The sequence below is a fragment of the Gadus chalcogrammus genome, chromosome 2 (assembly GCF_026213295.1).
Source record: "Gadus chalcogrammus isolate NIFS_2021 chromosome 2, NIFS_Gcha_1.0, whole genome shotgun sequence".
In the NCBI taxonomy this organism is placed as follows: Eukaryota; Metazoa; Chordata; class Actinopteri; order Gadiformes; family Gadidae; genus Gadus; species Gadus chalcogrammus.
In genome coordinates, this window is record NC_079413.1 from 13,387,672 (window position 1) to 13,401,703 (window position 14,032).

At 41.6% G+C, this 14,032-nt stretch overlaps 1 protein-coding gene across 1 annotated transcript; it reads left to right on the forward strand.

The window, feature by feature from the left end:
- Window positions 1-345: 345 nt before the first annotated feature.
- Window positions 346-12,408, forward strand: cacng5b (calcium channel, voltage-dependent, gamma subunit 5b). Its single transcript, XM_056581821.1, has 7 exons — window positions 346-2,628; window positions 2,751-3,311; window positions 3,839-4,095; window positions 8,568-8,654; window positions 9,174-9,314; window positions 11,151-11,296; window positions 11,599-12,408. The coding sequence occupies exons 2-7, from the start codon at window positions 3,223-3,225 to the stop codon at window positions 11,860-11,862; spliced, it is 984 nt and encodes a 327-aa protein (XP_056437796.1). The 5' UTR covers window positions 346-2,628; window positions 2,751-3,222; the 3' UTR covers window positions 11,863-12,408.
- The last annotated feature ends 1,624 nt before the right edge of the window (window positions 12,409-14,032 follow it).

Here is a 14,032-nt window from a genome sequence, read left to right on the forward strand (position 1 = left end):
GTTGATTTTTAATCTTAGATGCAGTCCGTTAAACTCAATCCAGCCACCCCGTCACACAAAATAGATAGTGTTTATAATCTTTATTAAAATATTTAAACAAATAATTGCAAAGAAAATGATATTTCAAATTGAAGGCATACAATGTTAGCTCAGGAACTTCTAGAGATCTGCAGCTAGGTTAATAGAAAATTAATCACCCCGTCACATACCAACCGTCACACATGACAGGGTCGTAACGGTGGGGGGGGGGGGGGGGGGGGGGGGGGGGGGGTTCTGCTTACCATTTGAATATGAACATATTATTTAATTGGAGCCTTTACCAATACCTTAGTAAAAATGCCTGATTAAGTAGTACTATTTAAGATTAATTTATCCCTCACTTTCTCTTTCACTCACTACCTGATGCTGATACTGGGAGGAGGCAACAATGCGTAGAGAGTGAGCATCAACGATGTAGAAGGGATGTAGAGCAAGAGAAGAATAAGAACATCAGTGATCTAAGTGAGAAAGGGAAAGGTCAGATGCGTAGAAGGTGGAGGAAGCAAACAAAAGAAGAGGAAAGAGAAGGCAGAGGCTAGGAAGCAGTACACCCCTCCTCAGAGTCCAGATCCTGACCAACAGCCGACGCAGCAGCCAGGCTCTCCATGGTCAGGATAGCATGCAGTTAGGATTGATAATAAATGGACACATTCAGCGAATAAGAAGCAGGCCTATCATTGATGGGTAATTAAGTATACATGACATGACCCATTAAGTTACTGTGAGAGTGTGTGTACATGATGGCTGGTTTAAGCACCCTCAGCTGGCCTTAGTCAGATGGATTGGACTCGGTGAGGCTGCACACCTGTTGTGCATTGAGAAATCAATGTGCACAAGTTAAACCAGCCATCACCGCATTCAATCTGTGAGTTTTTCATACATGGCAACATTGAGCACCAGGCCGTGTATTATTATCAGCAAATCTTACAATAAACCGGCCTCAACATCACCATCTTGCGTCCTTGTCTGGAGGACACCTAGGTGGAGTTAAAGTGACCTAGGTGGAGTGTGGCAGCTACGTAGGTGGTGTGTAGCATTGACTTTGTTAGTTACCAATTAAATTGTGTTATGTTTCAGGAGACAGGCGATTTTGGGGAAGAACAGAGACAAAAGAAGAACTTCAAAAATCATTAGAAAAGGAAAGAAAATAAGCTGACATATACATACAAAAACATAAGTAATGAGTAAGTAAGTGAGTTTAACTCACTTACTTTTGAACGAGCAGATTCAAGACGGACAGAATAAGCGCCAAAGTCTGAAAAAGTACTCTGCCATGAAGCCTTGAAGTACTTTAAAGCAAGAAAAGACAACTAATGTTGAAGGTAACAGGGGAAGGATTGTAAAAAAGTACAGTTTACAAGAATTTTCAGAGTTTGCCCTTGGATTCTATCTTGGAAGTATAGTCGCAATGTTTAGAATTAAAGCCATTTGTACTACCAAATAGACATCCCACAGACACCACTGCGTTCAAGTCTAAAGTAAAAAAACTCTTCACCAGAGATGACGTCTGTCGGATAATAGGACGAAAGCAAACTAATACCACGAACAAGAAAGAAGCAGAAGAGGTTTCTTGTTGACACAATGAACAATCTTAAATGCATTTCTTTCTTATTTCTTGAAATCACAAATAATATATCATACTCTCTTTTCTCTAAGCTTCAACCATTTTGGGTTGTTCATCCCACTCTCTCTGACCACAACACCTGTATGTACAAGATGCATGAAAATCTCATATTGATTTGTTGAGGAGTTACATTATTTGTGGCTCATTGACATCTTAGCTCTCGGGAATTTGACCAAAATGATAATCTGTGACACCTCAAGCCAAATGTGCATGAATGATGAAGAGTGCAAAGACAAGACTGTTCAGCGCTCCAGCTTTGATGGCTTGGCAAAGGTTAAAATCACTCAATGGGCCAGAGCAGAGAAAAAAAAGGGAAGATACGATGGGAGGGCTCTACCACTGTCAAGATTACAGTAAACAAAACAATGGAGTTTTTCCACACTCTTCAGCATCAATTCTAAAGGCCTAAGTTCACCATTCATCAGTAGATCTCTTATTGCAGTTTTGGAAAGAAAATCTGTCAAAAGAAGAGGCAGTGAATCACATTGACCTCTGAAAACTACACGTGCAAATACAGATTCAAGCTGTCCACTTTGGCTCCTCCCACCAATAAGGTACTTTGCACACTGTTTATTTGTAAATAGATGGTGAAAAAGATTTGATTTAGCACAGTGTCGTCCTCCAAACACAAAAGTCCCACAGCTATATGGGAACACACGAAACCAATGTTAGGGAAAGGGAATTTCCTCTTTTTCTGCATAGAGCTCGACAGATGAGGTCTTAAAGGTGGGTGGCATATTGAAACAAGCAATGGTAAGCATGGTGTTATGGGGACTCAGAAAAGAACAACAGACAAGCTTGTGACCAACAGCCGTGACACACCCGATGCCAATGAGCTTCACAGAAACCTCTACAACTGTTAATTGGTTTTCAGTGGAGCAGGCAATGGAAAATGCCATCCACAATGAAAAGAAACCAAGTGCTAACATTCTCTCCAGGGAGGATCCCATAACAGAAAGTCAGTGGTATGTGCCCCACACAAAAGCAGCTGATATTTCAGTGCTTCAACACACATCACTTCACTGTTGATAGCTTAAATATGACAATGAGTGTTGTGTGCTTAAATATGATACTGATCTTTATCCAGGGATCATCTATGAAACAGATGAATCACCTGGCCTTGTAGTACCTCTTTGATGAGGTACTCAAAACTGTTCAAACACTGCAGCCTGTGACATCCCGTTGCGTGGGAATCCAGAGAGATGGAAACGACTCTCCCAGTCGGTATCAACACTCTCTTGAAGCCTTTGAGATCTGGAGGAATTTTTTTTTGGAAGTTATTTTTAATATTCATACTTCTAGTGACAAATACCTATAACTTTTCAGTTTTTTAGAGCCATCACCAAATGTTTCCATTACCTTCTGCTCCTGTGGATTAAACTTTAAAGTGGATTTATATTATTATTATTTTTACAATTTGAACCGTTCATGTTTATTGAACGTTGAGATTTACATAATTACTGACCAACCACTGATGCACTGACAATTACTGATGTTTTTATCACTTATTTACTGGTCAGTATTTGTAAAGTATAATACAATCGTATATACTACATAATATGCAGCTTTTTTTCAAGGATGCTGTTGTATTGAAAGCCGTCACATCAGTTATTACCTCATCTAAGGGTAATTTTGTTAAATGTGTTAAGTAAGTGACATTCTTCATAAATGTATGTTTAATAATGCTCTTTCTTTGTGGACAATTAAACAATTATAATTGTGTTGTGTGTATTTTTTCTAAAAACAATGAAGGTATTGATGTGTCAAATTCATATTTAAAAATTAAAAATCTAAAACTCAAAGAAATTGATTAAATTGCATACTTCCTAATGATGGTTTCCGGAAAAAAACAGTATTAGTTAGAAAACGATTTTTAAAATCTATTATCTATCTGGGTAGACAGATAAATCTATCTGTCTACCCAAATGGTGTAGCCTACTAATTATTTTTGGAAGATTAACATATCTTTTATGTTGTGGATTTAAAAAAAGGTTTTGCTGTTGAGGAAAATGTAAAGTTTAAATAGCACCCATTTAGTAGAATGATCAAATGAATTAATAACCACATGTTATTAGCATAGAGCCATCCAATCAGAACACATTAACAACATACAAACGAGAACATTTACAACCATCTCCCATAATCCATCTTCTCCCTTCCTATCTCCCCAAACAGAGTTCCCAGCGGAGTGTTTGCCCCGTCCATCCTCCGCTGCCCCTCCCCGGTGGTTGGGACGATGAGCTCTTGCAGCAGGAAGGCCCTGACGTTGCTCAGCAGCGTGTTTGCCGTCAGTGGGCTGGCCCTGCTGGGTGTGGCCGTCAGCACCGATTACTGGCTCTACCTGGAGGAGGGCGTGGTCCTGCCCCTGAACCAGAGCGCGGAGGTCCGGAGCTCCCTGCACTCGGGCCTCTGGCGCGTCTGCTTCCTGGCTGGTGAGCCGTGGAGAACGCTAGAGGTGGATGGATGGATGAGGGGGTGGACGGAAAGGCGGTGTTAAGTTAGGTGATGGATTGATGGATGAATTGATGGATCGGTACACATGCATTACATATATATTTAAGCAATAGATCACGCCAGGCTGTGGTATGTGCTCATTATACCACGGGCGTTGTCCGGCCCCGACGCGCAGCGGAGTGGCATAATGAGCACATGCCACTGACTGAAGTGATCTATTGCTTTTATACAACGGTTACTGTTATGGCGAAACGAAAGTCATAGACACAGTGTCACACACTACATTTAAAAAGAAACCAAGAAAGTCAAAGTAGCCGTTTTATTAAAGACTACCAAAAAGTAGTCCCTCCTGGCTGCCTTCAAAATCCACGACGGTCGCTATGCAACACACTTTACCGTCCCTCCGAGAGAACGGTTGTACCGGTTTCCACTTCAAGGCGCGGAGTGATACTTTCACAAAATGATCGGGCGTCATAGCAGTTATGTATACGCTCATTATACAACAGTTAGGAACCAATCAGATCGCTGGATTTAGGCCCCCCGTTGTATAATGTTCCATATAAGATAGTGTTTTAAAACACTAGTAACTAGAGCGTTAGGAATATAATTCAGATGGATGGGTGGCTGATGGGGGAGGGATCGATCATTTTATATATATATATATATATATATATATATATATATATATATATTGGTTAATGTATATATATCCTGCATGGTTGATGATTGGATCGGGATGTATTGCAGGATCATCGGTGCAATGGAGGCTGGATGGAACATGTGGATTGATTCACATATGCAATCAATGTCAAATAAAGTGCTGGGGTCTAGCTTGATGACTCCACAGAGTTAAGAGCATCTCTAGCCTAACCGCAACACTATCAGACACTTTTCGAAGTGCAAAGAGGTCGAACGAGATCAAGGGCGAACTCGTGTGAGTGAGAGCAACAGGAGTGCCTGCTAATGATCTGAGTGACGTTTTTGTCTCTACTCCTCCGGTGCAATTTAACGGACGGCGGTGCCCGACCGCGGCGTGAGTGCAGCCGCTTATGGAGTCATTTCTGTGGAGTGCTCTCTAGGCCCTGTTAGATAGAGTATGCACGCCACGCCATTGAAATGAGGCACTGAGACCAAGCTGATGAGCTCTATCATCACACCGCCATAACACTGCTGCTTTTACCTGCCTTCACCCTCACGCAAAATCAATTTCAAACCCACTTTCTCACTCTGTTTGTGTGTGTGTGTGTGTGTGTGCGTGTGTGTGTGTGTGTGTGTGTGTGTGTGTGTGTGTGTGTGTTTGTACGTGTGTGTGTGTGTGTACGTGTGTACGTGTGTGTGTGTGTGTGTGTGTGTGTGTGTGTGTGTGTGTGTGTGTGTGTGTGTGTGTGTGTTTGTGTGTGTGTGTGTGTGTGTGTGTGTGTTTGTACGTGTGTGTGTGTGTGTGTGTGTTTGTACGTGTGTGTGTGTACGTGTGTGTGTGTGTTTGTGTGTGTGTGTGTGTGTGTGTGTGTGTGTGTGTGTGTTTGTACGTGTGTGTGTGTGTGTGTGTGTGTGTGTGTGTTTGTACGTGTGTGTGTGTACGTGTGTGTGTGTGTGTGTGTGTGTGTGTGTGTGTGTGTGTGTGTGTGCTTGTGTGTGTGTGTGTGTGTTTGTACGTGTGTGTGTGTGTGTACGTGTGTGTGTGTGTGCGCGTGTGTGTGGTGTGTGTGTGTACGTGTGTGTGTGTCTGTGTGTGAGGTGTCTGCTGTGCTGTCTGTGCCGGGCGTAATCATATACAGTCCCTTTCAAAGTGAACTTTTATTTCAATTTAAATGATCCTTTATTGCCACGTGTCCCATAGCATTTGATATCAAGTGATATGAAGAAAGGAGACCATTTAAACACAACAGGTCTAATTACATTGATAACAAAGCCCAATCCTCCCATTCCTCCTTGCCAGTTTTATAATAAGGCTGTCCTGATGCAAACACAGGACTAGGTGGAGAGAATATATCTCCACACTGGCTTGGGAACGCCTCGGGATCCCCCCGTCAGAGCTGGTCAATGTGGCCCGGGACAGGGAAGTCTGGGGTTCCCCGCTAGAGCTGCTGCCCCTGCGACCCGACCCCGAACAAGCAGTTGAAGATGTCCGTCTGTCCTGTCTGTCTGTCTGATGCAATCATCATATAGCACAGCTTGCTCCTAGGCTGGGTGATTGTGGGTCCATGCAATGCAATGCTCTGCATGTTTAAAGGTGGATCATGACACTCATCAAAGACCCAAACCGTCTGTTTTAGTCTCACTTTGGTTGCTTGCATCAATGTTCATCAGTTGTAAAATCATCCATTATTAATTAAACCTTCACTATGTACATTCCAACCTTTAGCCTCATCTAGTGGCTTGTGTTGTAGCCACGGTTATAATTATATAGTTCCAGATGGCAGTGGCTGATATTTTCCCATAGTTAGGCAAAAGTGGACCAGATAAATACGATACAGAAATTATCTGGATTTATTGCCGCCTAGACAAGCAAATGTTTTTGAGAAACTTTCGCTCAGATTGTTTTTTTTGTTGAGACACAGTACATAAGGCATGTACTGTGTCCTTTACTACTAAAGGAAGTAAAGGAAACAGTAGACAAGTTACATAGCACAGGTTAAAGCATTATCGACCGTGACAATACCAAGTTATATTTTCCACAGCTTTCATAGTAATACAATAAACTATAAAGCTCTAAACCAAAAAGATGTAATAAAAAAATGGACATAATAGAGAGAGAGAGAGAGAGATTTTTTTTCAACCACAAATCTAGATTGGTCGAAGACAGACAATGACATTTTGGCAAATTATACAGTACAATGTTGTGGGGCACTGTGTGATTATGTTTTGCATAATTTGTACAGGAATATGAACAATATTGCTCATGACAACATGAAAAAAAAAAAAGTATGGCCTATTGGCCTCAAGCACTGCTACTCAGTGGATAAAAAAATGTAAATGTATAATTTAGGCTTTGAGTCTATTCTAAATTAAGTGGATCTGTGAGAAAGAGTTTCCTTGACGCACAATGTTGTTGGTAAAAAGCATATTTTTACTTAAAACAAACAATAGCACAACAGTCGATTACCTCCTAGCACAACTCGAGCCTCCCTCCAGTCTAGAACTCTGGCCCTCTTAAGGAGCACCAGAATGGGTGTGGCTCAATTAACCTATGAGCCACAGCTGCAGACTATTACGGCCAGACAGGAACATGTGCATCTTTTAAAACAAGGTTTAACACAGTGAAGATGCCATTCATCTTCACAGGATCATTTAGCTATACAAACTATTTACAGTTTTGCACAGTGAAAACTGAGCTGCTAATCAACAGCTCGAAAGCAGCAACGATACTATTTGAAGATGTCATACTGTGTTTTGAGGGCTCTACCGTCCCCAAAAGTTCCGGTGTCAAAGTCTTGTTTGACCCCGTGCTTTATTTAGATCAACATGGAACCTCTTTCATCTTAGGAACAATGCCTATATCAAACCAATGTTATCGGCAGCCGATGCAGAGACTCTCATCCGCTGATATATAACGTCTACTCTAGATTACTGCAATGCACTGTTCTCTGGTTTACCAAATTACTTCACAAAGTGCTTCCAGATGAGGCAGAACGCCGCTAGACTCCAAAGTAGAGTTAGATGATTCAACCATATTACTATTCTCTCCTTCCTTTATTGACTTCCAATTACTGACCGAAAAAGCCCTGCGCGGATTAGCATCATCCTAGCCATAGTGTTTTTCCACCCTGACCTTCTCTGCCCCATTGGTCTTTGGCCTTCAAACAATTCCAAAAGTGAAAAAGACATCCATAGCTAAAAGAGCATTCTCTTATTGATCGACCTGTTGAACAGTCTGACACCTGTAGTCAGAGAAGCTGACTCGGCTGAGATATTCTAATCCGCCTCCTCTTCCGCCTTGATATGCACGTTATCCATTTTGTGGTTTAAGTTATTTTACAGGTGTGATATACAGGTGTGGCTGTTGCTTGTGCCAAAGGATTCATTCTAACAAAAAAGTATCCTAGCCAGGAATATTAAAAAGATATGCATTTAAGTATCTCACCCCTCCCCGCTCCTGGTCTAGAGTTAGTGGTTAGAGTTAGGGGTTGACACCATTATGAAATTATGAAACCACACAGTAGCGGTGCGGTATATATGTGTGACTCATGGTGTTTGTGTAGTTGGTGTTGGTGTAACTGTGTTATTATGTTAATTAGTCTGTTACCGATGCCATGAAATGGCAGGGTGTTAGCCAACATTTCAGATTTAAGGTATCCTATCCAATTATTGTTTTTTTATTCATGCCTGAAGTCACCGTCATTGTTTTTGCAATTACAGAGTTGTTGCCCTGTTATGATTATGCTATAGGCCTATAGCCTTTCTTTCAAAGTCTAGAGGCCGCAGTCACTGAAGTTGTGTTCCCCACTAGGTGAAGAGGCTGGCCGATGCTTCACCATCGAGTACATAATGCCCATGAACGTGCAGTTAACCTCCGAGTCGACTGTCAACGTTCTCAGTGAGTACCCAGTCCGACTCACTGCACCTCCATGAGGCCGTTAACCCAAACTGCACGCTTGATTGTTTCTCTTCATATAAACAACCAGTTCCGATTTAAATCCTTGAGGAAACAATTAATGTGTCCCACATTTCTATCTTTCTGAGATTTCAAATCTTCCCACAGAATGAGTCATCTGCAGTAAAAAAGATGAGGAGGAGGTGGTAACATTATGCGCGTGTGTGTCACTGAGGCTTCTGGGAGAGTGTTTGTGTGTGCGTGTTTGTGTGTGCGTGGTTTCACCTTCGTTATTCATGAAGGACCAACATCTCTCAATTAATTAATTAAAATGTACATAGACCTTCCCCTTATTTATTTATGTATTTAGCTATATTGATTTAAATATTTATTTTCAATTTATTCCAACCTCACACTGCATGCCAGTGAAGATAAGTTCCTTGATAAACAATGTGTCCAGCTGCAGGCCCAGGGAGTGAAGCTTCTTTGTGATTCATTGATGTGATCGCTTCTCATCCTCAGAGATGATTCGCTCGGCCACGCCCTTCCCCCTGGTCAGCCTGCTCTTCATGTTCATCGGCTTCGTCCTCAACAACATCGGCCACGTGCGGCCCCACCGCACCATCCTGGCCTTCGTCTCTGGAATCTTCTTCATCCTCTCCGGTACGTCCCCGCTATTGTTTGGAGACTTCTGGTGACAACAGGTGTGAGAGTGGACTATACGTAAAGAGAGTAAAATCAAGCCACATTCAACTTTATGATGAAAATAATATATTTGTAGATATGTATTGTGCCTAAATTCCTTGTCTGTATCATTTGATGAAGACTGAAGAGGGGAAGAACAATATACCTACATAGATCAATTCAAATGAATTATCAAGTTCATTAATCCCCTTTTTTACAGGTAAGGATGATCTGCTAAAATACGTCATCACTTTCTAATGTGCATACTTTCATTGTTCTTTTATTTAGCATTTTCTCCTTAAAGGGGAAGGGTGGGGGGAGCGGTGTACTACTGCGTAGATGTAACGTTTTAACCCTGGAAACCAGACGTATCTGTGAGCTCATGTTTTATATGCTCTGGCATATGCTTCTGGCCCAATTCCTGTTCGGATAGATTGCAGCAGACCTGCCCCTGGTCGGTAGCCTGGGTAGCCCCGCCCATTCTTCCGGAGAATTGAGTTTGCTCTGCACAAGGGTCTGGAGAAGAGCAATATATTTCTTTCTGCTTCAGATATGTTTTTGCGGGAGACAATCGCCGAGCTGGCTTTTCCCCTTGGCGCGCTATTGGCTGGTTCAACACAATGACGACAGGAAAGCGACGGCAAGCAGCCAATCGCGTACAGAGTCAGTTGAACTAGACCCGTTGATCACACCTCTTGTGCTGAAGAAAATGACGGCAGCTTCCCCAGACCAACGTGCAATCAATGATTGGCTTGGTCTGGCCAGGCTACCTGGTCGGCCCAATCACAACCCATTATCTTGTCAATTGCGTCTATAGGCATTTTGGCCTGCGCCCTTTGATAAGGCCCCTTGGAAATTGAAAATGACCTGAGATGTTCCAGACTAATGCGCATTTGCAAATTGGTCTGGCGATGTCAGAGTAGTTACATAACCTACTTTTGGACTAAATAGCCGTGTAATCAGTCTATGAAACTATGATGTCTATGAAACGGCCTTTAAGACTGATCTATAGCTTGTCTTTGCATAGCCGGGCAATGTGTTATATAAAGCTCTTCTTCTCTTCTTTCTCCACTTAATTTGGTCCTTGCTTCTTTGTTATTGCCTCATTGATTATTGCTACTTTGCACATTCTTGAATTCCCTTTTTTTCCTATTTATATTTGTTAGCGAGATTTCCTTTTAGCCTCTGTGCTGTTGTTTGTTTATGGTGACAGTTCTTCTTCGTAAACAACCTTGACAAGCCTCATGCCACAGTTGGCTCCCCCTCCCTCCCTCCCTCCCTCCCTCCCTCCCTCCTGCCCTACTCTCTCTCTCTCTCTCTCTCTCTCTCTCTCTCTCTCTCTCTCTCTCTCTCTCTCTCTCTCTCTCACTCTGTCTCTTTCTCTCCGCTCACCGGCAGAGGAGGGAGAGGGGAGGAGGCAGAGGAGAGAGAAAAGGGAGGGAGAGGTGGAGTGTGCTGTTCGTTAGCGTCAAAGCTTTCTGTCAGGAGGCAAAATGTCAAGTCATTCACCTTTAGAAAATAGAACCAAACACTAATGCCTGTCCTCACAAAGAATTTTGTCTCCCATGCTCCCTTTCTCATTTGCTCTCTCTCTTCCTCCACCATCTTTCCCTTATACTCTCTCTCTCCCATTTCTGTATATCGATACATCTCTCTCCATCTCTCCATTATTTTCTTCTATTTTGCCTTCTCTCTCTCTCTCTCTCTCTCTCTCTCTCTCTCTCTCTCTCTCTCTCTCTCTCTCTCTCTCTCTCTCTCTCTCTCTCTCTCTCTCTCTCTCTCTCTCTCTCCTCTCTGCGATGCTCTCTCCACCAGGCCTAGCTCTGGTGGTGGGTCTGGTTCTGTACATCTCCACCATAAATGACGAGATGTTCAGCCGGACCAGCAGCAGCGAGGCCTTCTTCAACTACAAGTATGGTTGGTCCTTCGCCTTCGCCGCCATCTCCTTCCTGCTTACAGAGGTAGGCCGTTTAATCTGATCTGACTCGAAATAATTGGATTCAACATCATCTGATTCAAACAAATGTGTTTTAACCTAATATGATTAAATGTAATCTAATATAATCGGATGACCTCTGATTTTGTGCAATCTGATTTGATGTAATCTAATATGTAATCAGACAATTTGCAATAAGAAGGGTCTAGCTGACCCCTCACTAGACATACCTCACATATGTTTCTCAATAAACTCATCACCATAGTGACGAGCAACACTCAATACCCTTGAGTTTGAGTGTTTCCATATTTGTCGTTTTTTTCACAGAGTGCGGGCGTCATGTCGGTCTACCTGTTCATGAAGCGCTACTCGGCGGAGGATCAGTACCAGCCCCGCCACCCCGGCTTCTACCGGCCACGCCTCAGCACCTGCTCCGACCACTCGGGTCAGTTTCTGCACCCGGAGGCGTGGTCGCGCGGCCGCAGCCCCTCAGACCTCTCCAGCGAGGCCTCGCTGCAGATTGGCGGCGCCAGCTACCCGGCGCTGCTCAAGTGCCCCGAGTATGACCGGGTGTCCTCCTCTCCGTGCTGATTGGTCGGTTGGTGCAGTGAGGGAGGGAGGGGGGACAAAATGATCGCCGAAAGACAAAACTGTGAAGATAAAGGGAAATGATGTGTATAATGTTGAGAATACTGTATAATGTTGTTCATTTTTATTTTATTTATTTTTCGCAGTGTAGGGTAGTAGATAATATTTGGACTTTTTACCGCCTCAGGCTTGGTGTTTTCAGTTGTGATTTGTTTGCCGTTTAAAACGCAGATTTTGTTTTTACAGCAGCTCTGTCAAGTATGCATTGACAATTTAGTCTCAAAGACCAAAATGATGGATAAACAATACTCAATACAATTCAATACACAATAATATTTGCTTTAGGGTTGCAATATGTAGGCTATGGTATATTTATGGCTATATTTTATAGTAAATTATTTTATTATGTGAATATTGTACAACTGTACCGCCGTTATCCAAAATATCCTGTCCTTCTATGTTGCTTGTTTGTTTTTATTAAAACCAAAAGATAAGGTTTTACTGTTTAGTCATTGCTATTTATAGCAAGAAACTGGGCTGCTCATGAGTAACCAGCGTTACACATAACTAAATTCAAATTAATAATAAATGGACAGCCACATGTATCCAAATAACTGGCAAAACCAATTCAAATAGAAGCAGTTAACTTAATAATAAAAAAAATTCTAATTCTGGAAAAGGTTTTTCAAAGTTGTAGTTTACTGAAGTTACCGATAGAGGGTAGTAGTGTATCTTTATTTATTTCCTTTCACCCGTTTCACTTGTCGGTTGTCCTTCAGCGTGTAATCGGTTTATAATCTGAACACACAGCAGGCATATATATAAAATCCAAATCTATATTAAAACGTAGGCCTTTTACCCAATACCTCTTTATGAGCGACAGATTAATTATTCATGATGCTACTAAAAAGGCAGATAAGTAGGTCAAAAGGCGCATTCATAATAACGAAGCCACACGGGTGATATATAAGATATATGTATATGGTAGATACACATAATATACAACGTGACCAATAGATTATACATGGAATATAAAAGTAAAAGTAACCATAGCCCTCAAAGGTTAGTACAAGCTATACTCTGCCCAAATGTTAGGACTTTCATTTTATTTTACAATCACATACAAAACCCTTGATTGTTTTTGACATCATCTTCGACATTACCATCCACATCATGGACACCATCAAGCTTATTGATGATGGATACCACTGTCAGATATATATTCACCAGTCATCTATGTCATAAAGTCATCAGTTAATCACAACTTTACTCTGACACCACTGTCATACCCTCAGTCATGGCTTATTCTTATAATCATCACAGTTATTATCACAAAACGGCCTGAGTGATACCATCCTCATCATAACCAACACCAGCACCACCACCATTGTTATCATCATCCCCATTGTTATCATCATCGACATCATCATCTTCATACTCATCATCATCATGGTCAAGACAATTTTGGTTGATATAGTTTAAATCTGTTGGATACAGAACACCCCGAACGTCAGCTAGTTTACATAACTGGCTTCAAAACAGCATACAAACACACTAGCAAAACAAGGTGAACAAAAAACCTATACAATATATACACATACATAACTTAGGCATATATTTTTTTTTTACATTTACGAGTATAGTAAAAAAACATTTCACAAATGAAAATAAATTAGAAAATCAAGGACAGTTTGTAAGTGTTTATATTTAAACAGGCAACACAAAGAAGCAAGCAAGAGAAATACAAAATAACAAAATGAATATGAACAAAAATCCCATGGATGCATGAAACTTTCATGGATACCTTGCAGGCAAAGAAGAGGGGTGAGAGGAAAAGAGCTTCATATGATAACTAAGCCAAGCTTATATCAGTCTTAAAAAGGCCCTTTCACAGATTCTCTGATTTCACGGCTATTTAGTCCAAAAGTAGGTTTACGTTTCATATCCTTCTAGCAAATCACCCTCCCCAACAAAAAGAAACAAGGAAAGCACAATGAAAGTATGCACATTACAAAACAATGTGGTCTACACAAACAACTGTCGTCAGTCCAGCTGAGTTATAACCATGAACTGGAGAAGAAAAAAACTGAACTGTAAATCAGCGGTACTGCAGATCGCTGAGGCTGTCGGTTTCTGAGAGGACTTTGAGCATCAGAATGGAATGAATATGTGT

What these genes read in the sequence shown, in the direction of transcription:
- cacng5b (XM_056581821.1), top strand. Translation starts at nt 3,223, where the DNA reads ATGCAGCTTTTTTTCAAGGATGCTGTTGTATTGAAAGCCGTCACATCA. An exon ending in AATTTTGTTAAATGTGTTAA is followed by an intron (nt 3,312 to 3,838) that starts GTAAGTGACATT and finishes CTCCCCAAACAG; the next exon opens with AGTTCCCAGCGGAGTGTTTG. An exon ending in GTCGACTGTCAACGTTCTCA is followed by an intron (nt 8,655 to 9,173) that starts GTGAGTACCCAG and finishes TCTCATCCTCAG; the next exon opens with AGATGATTCGCTCGGCCACG.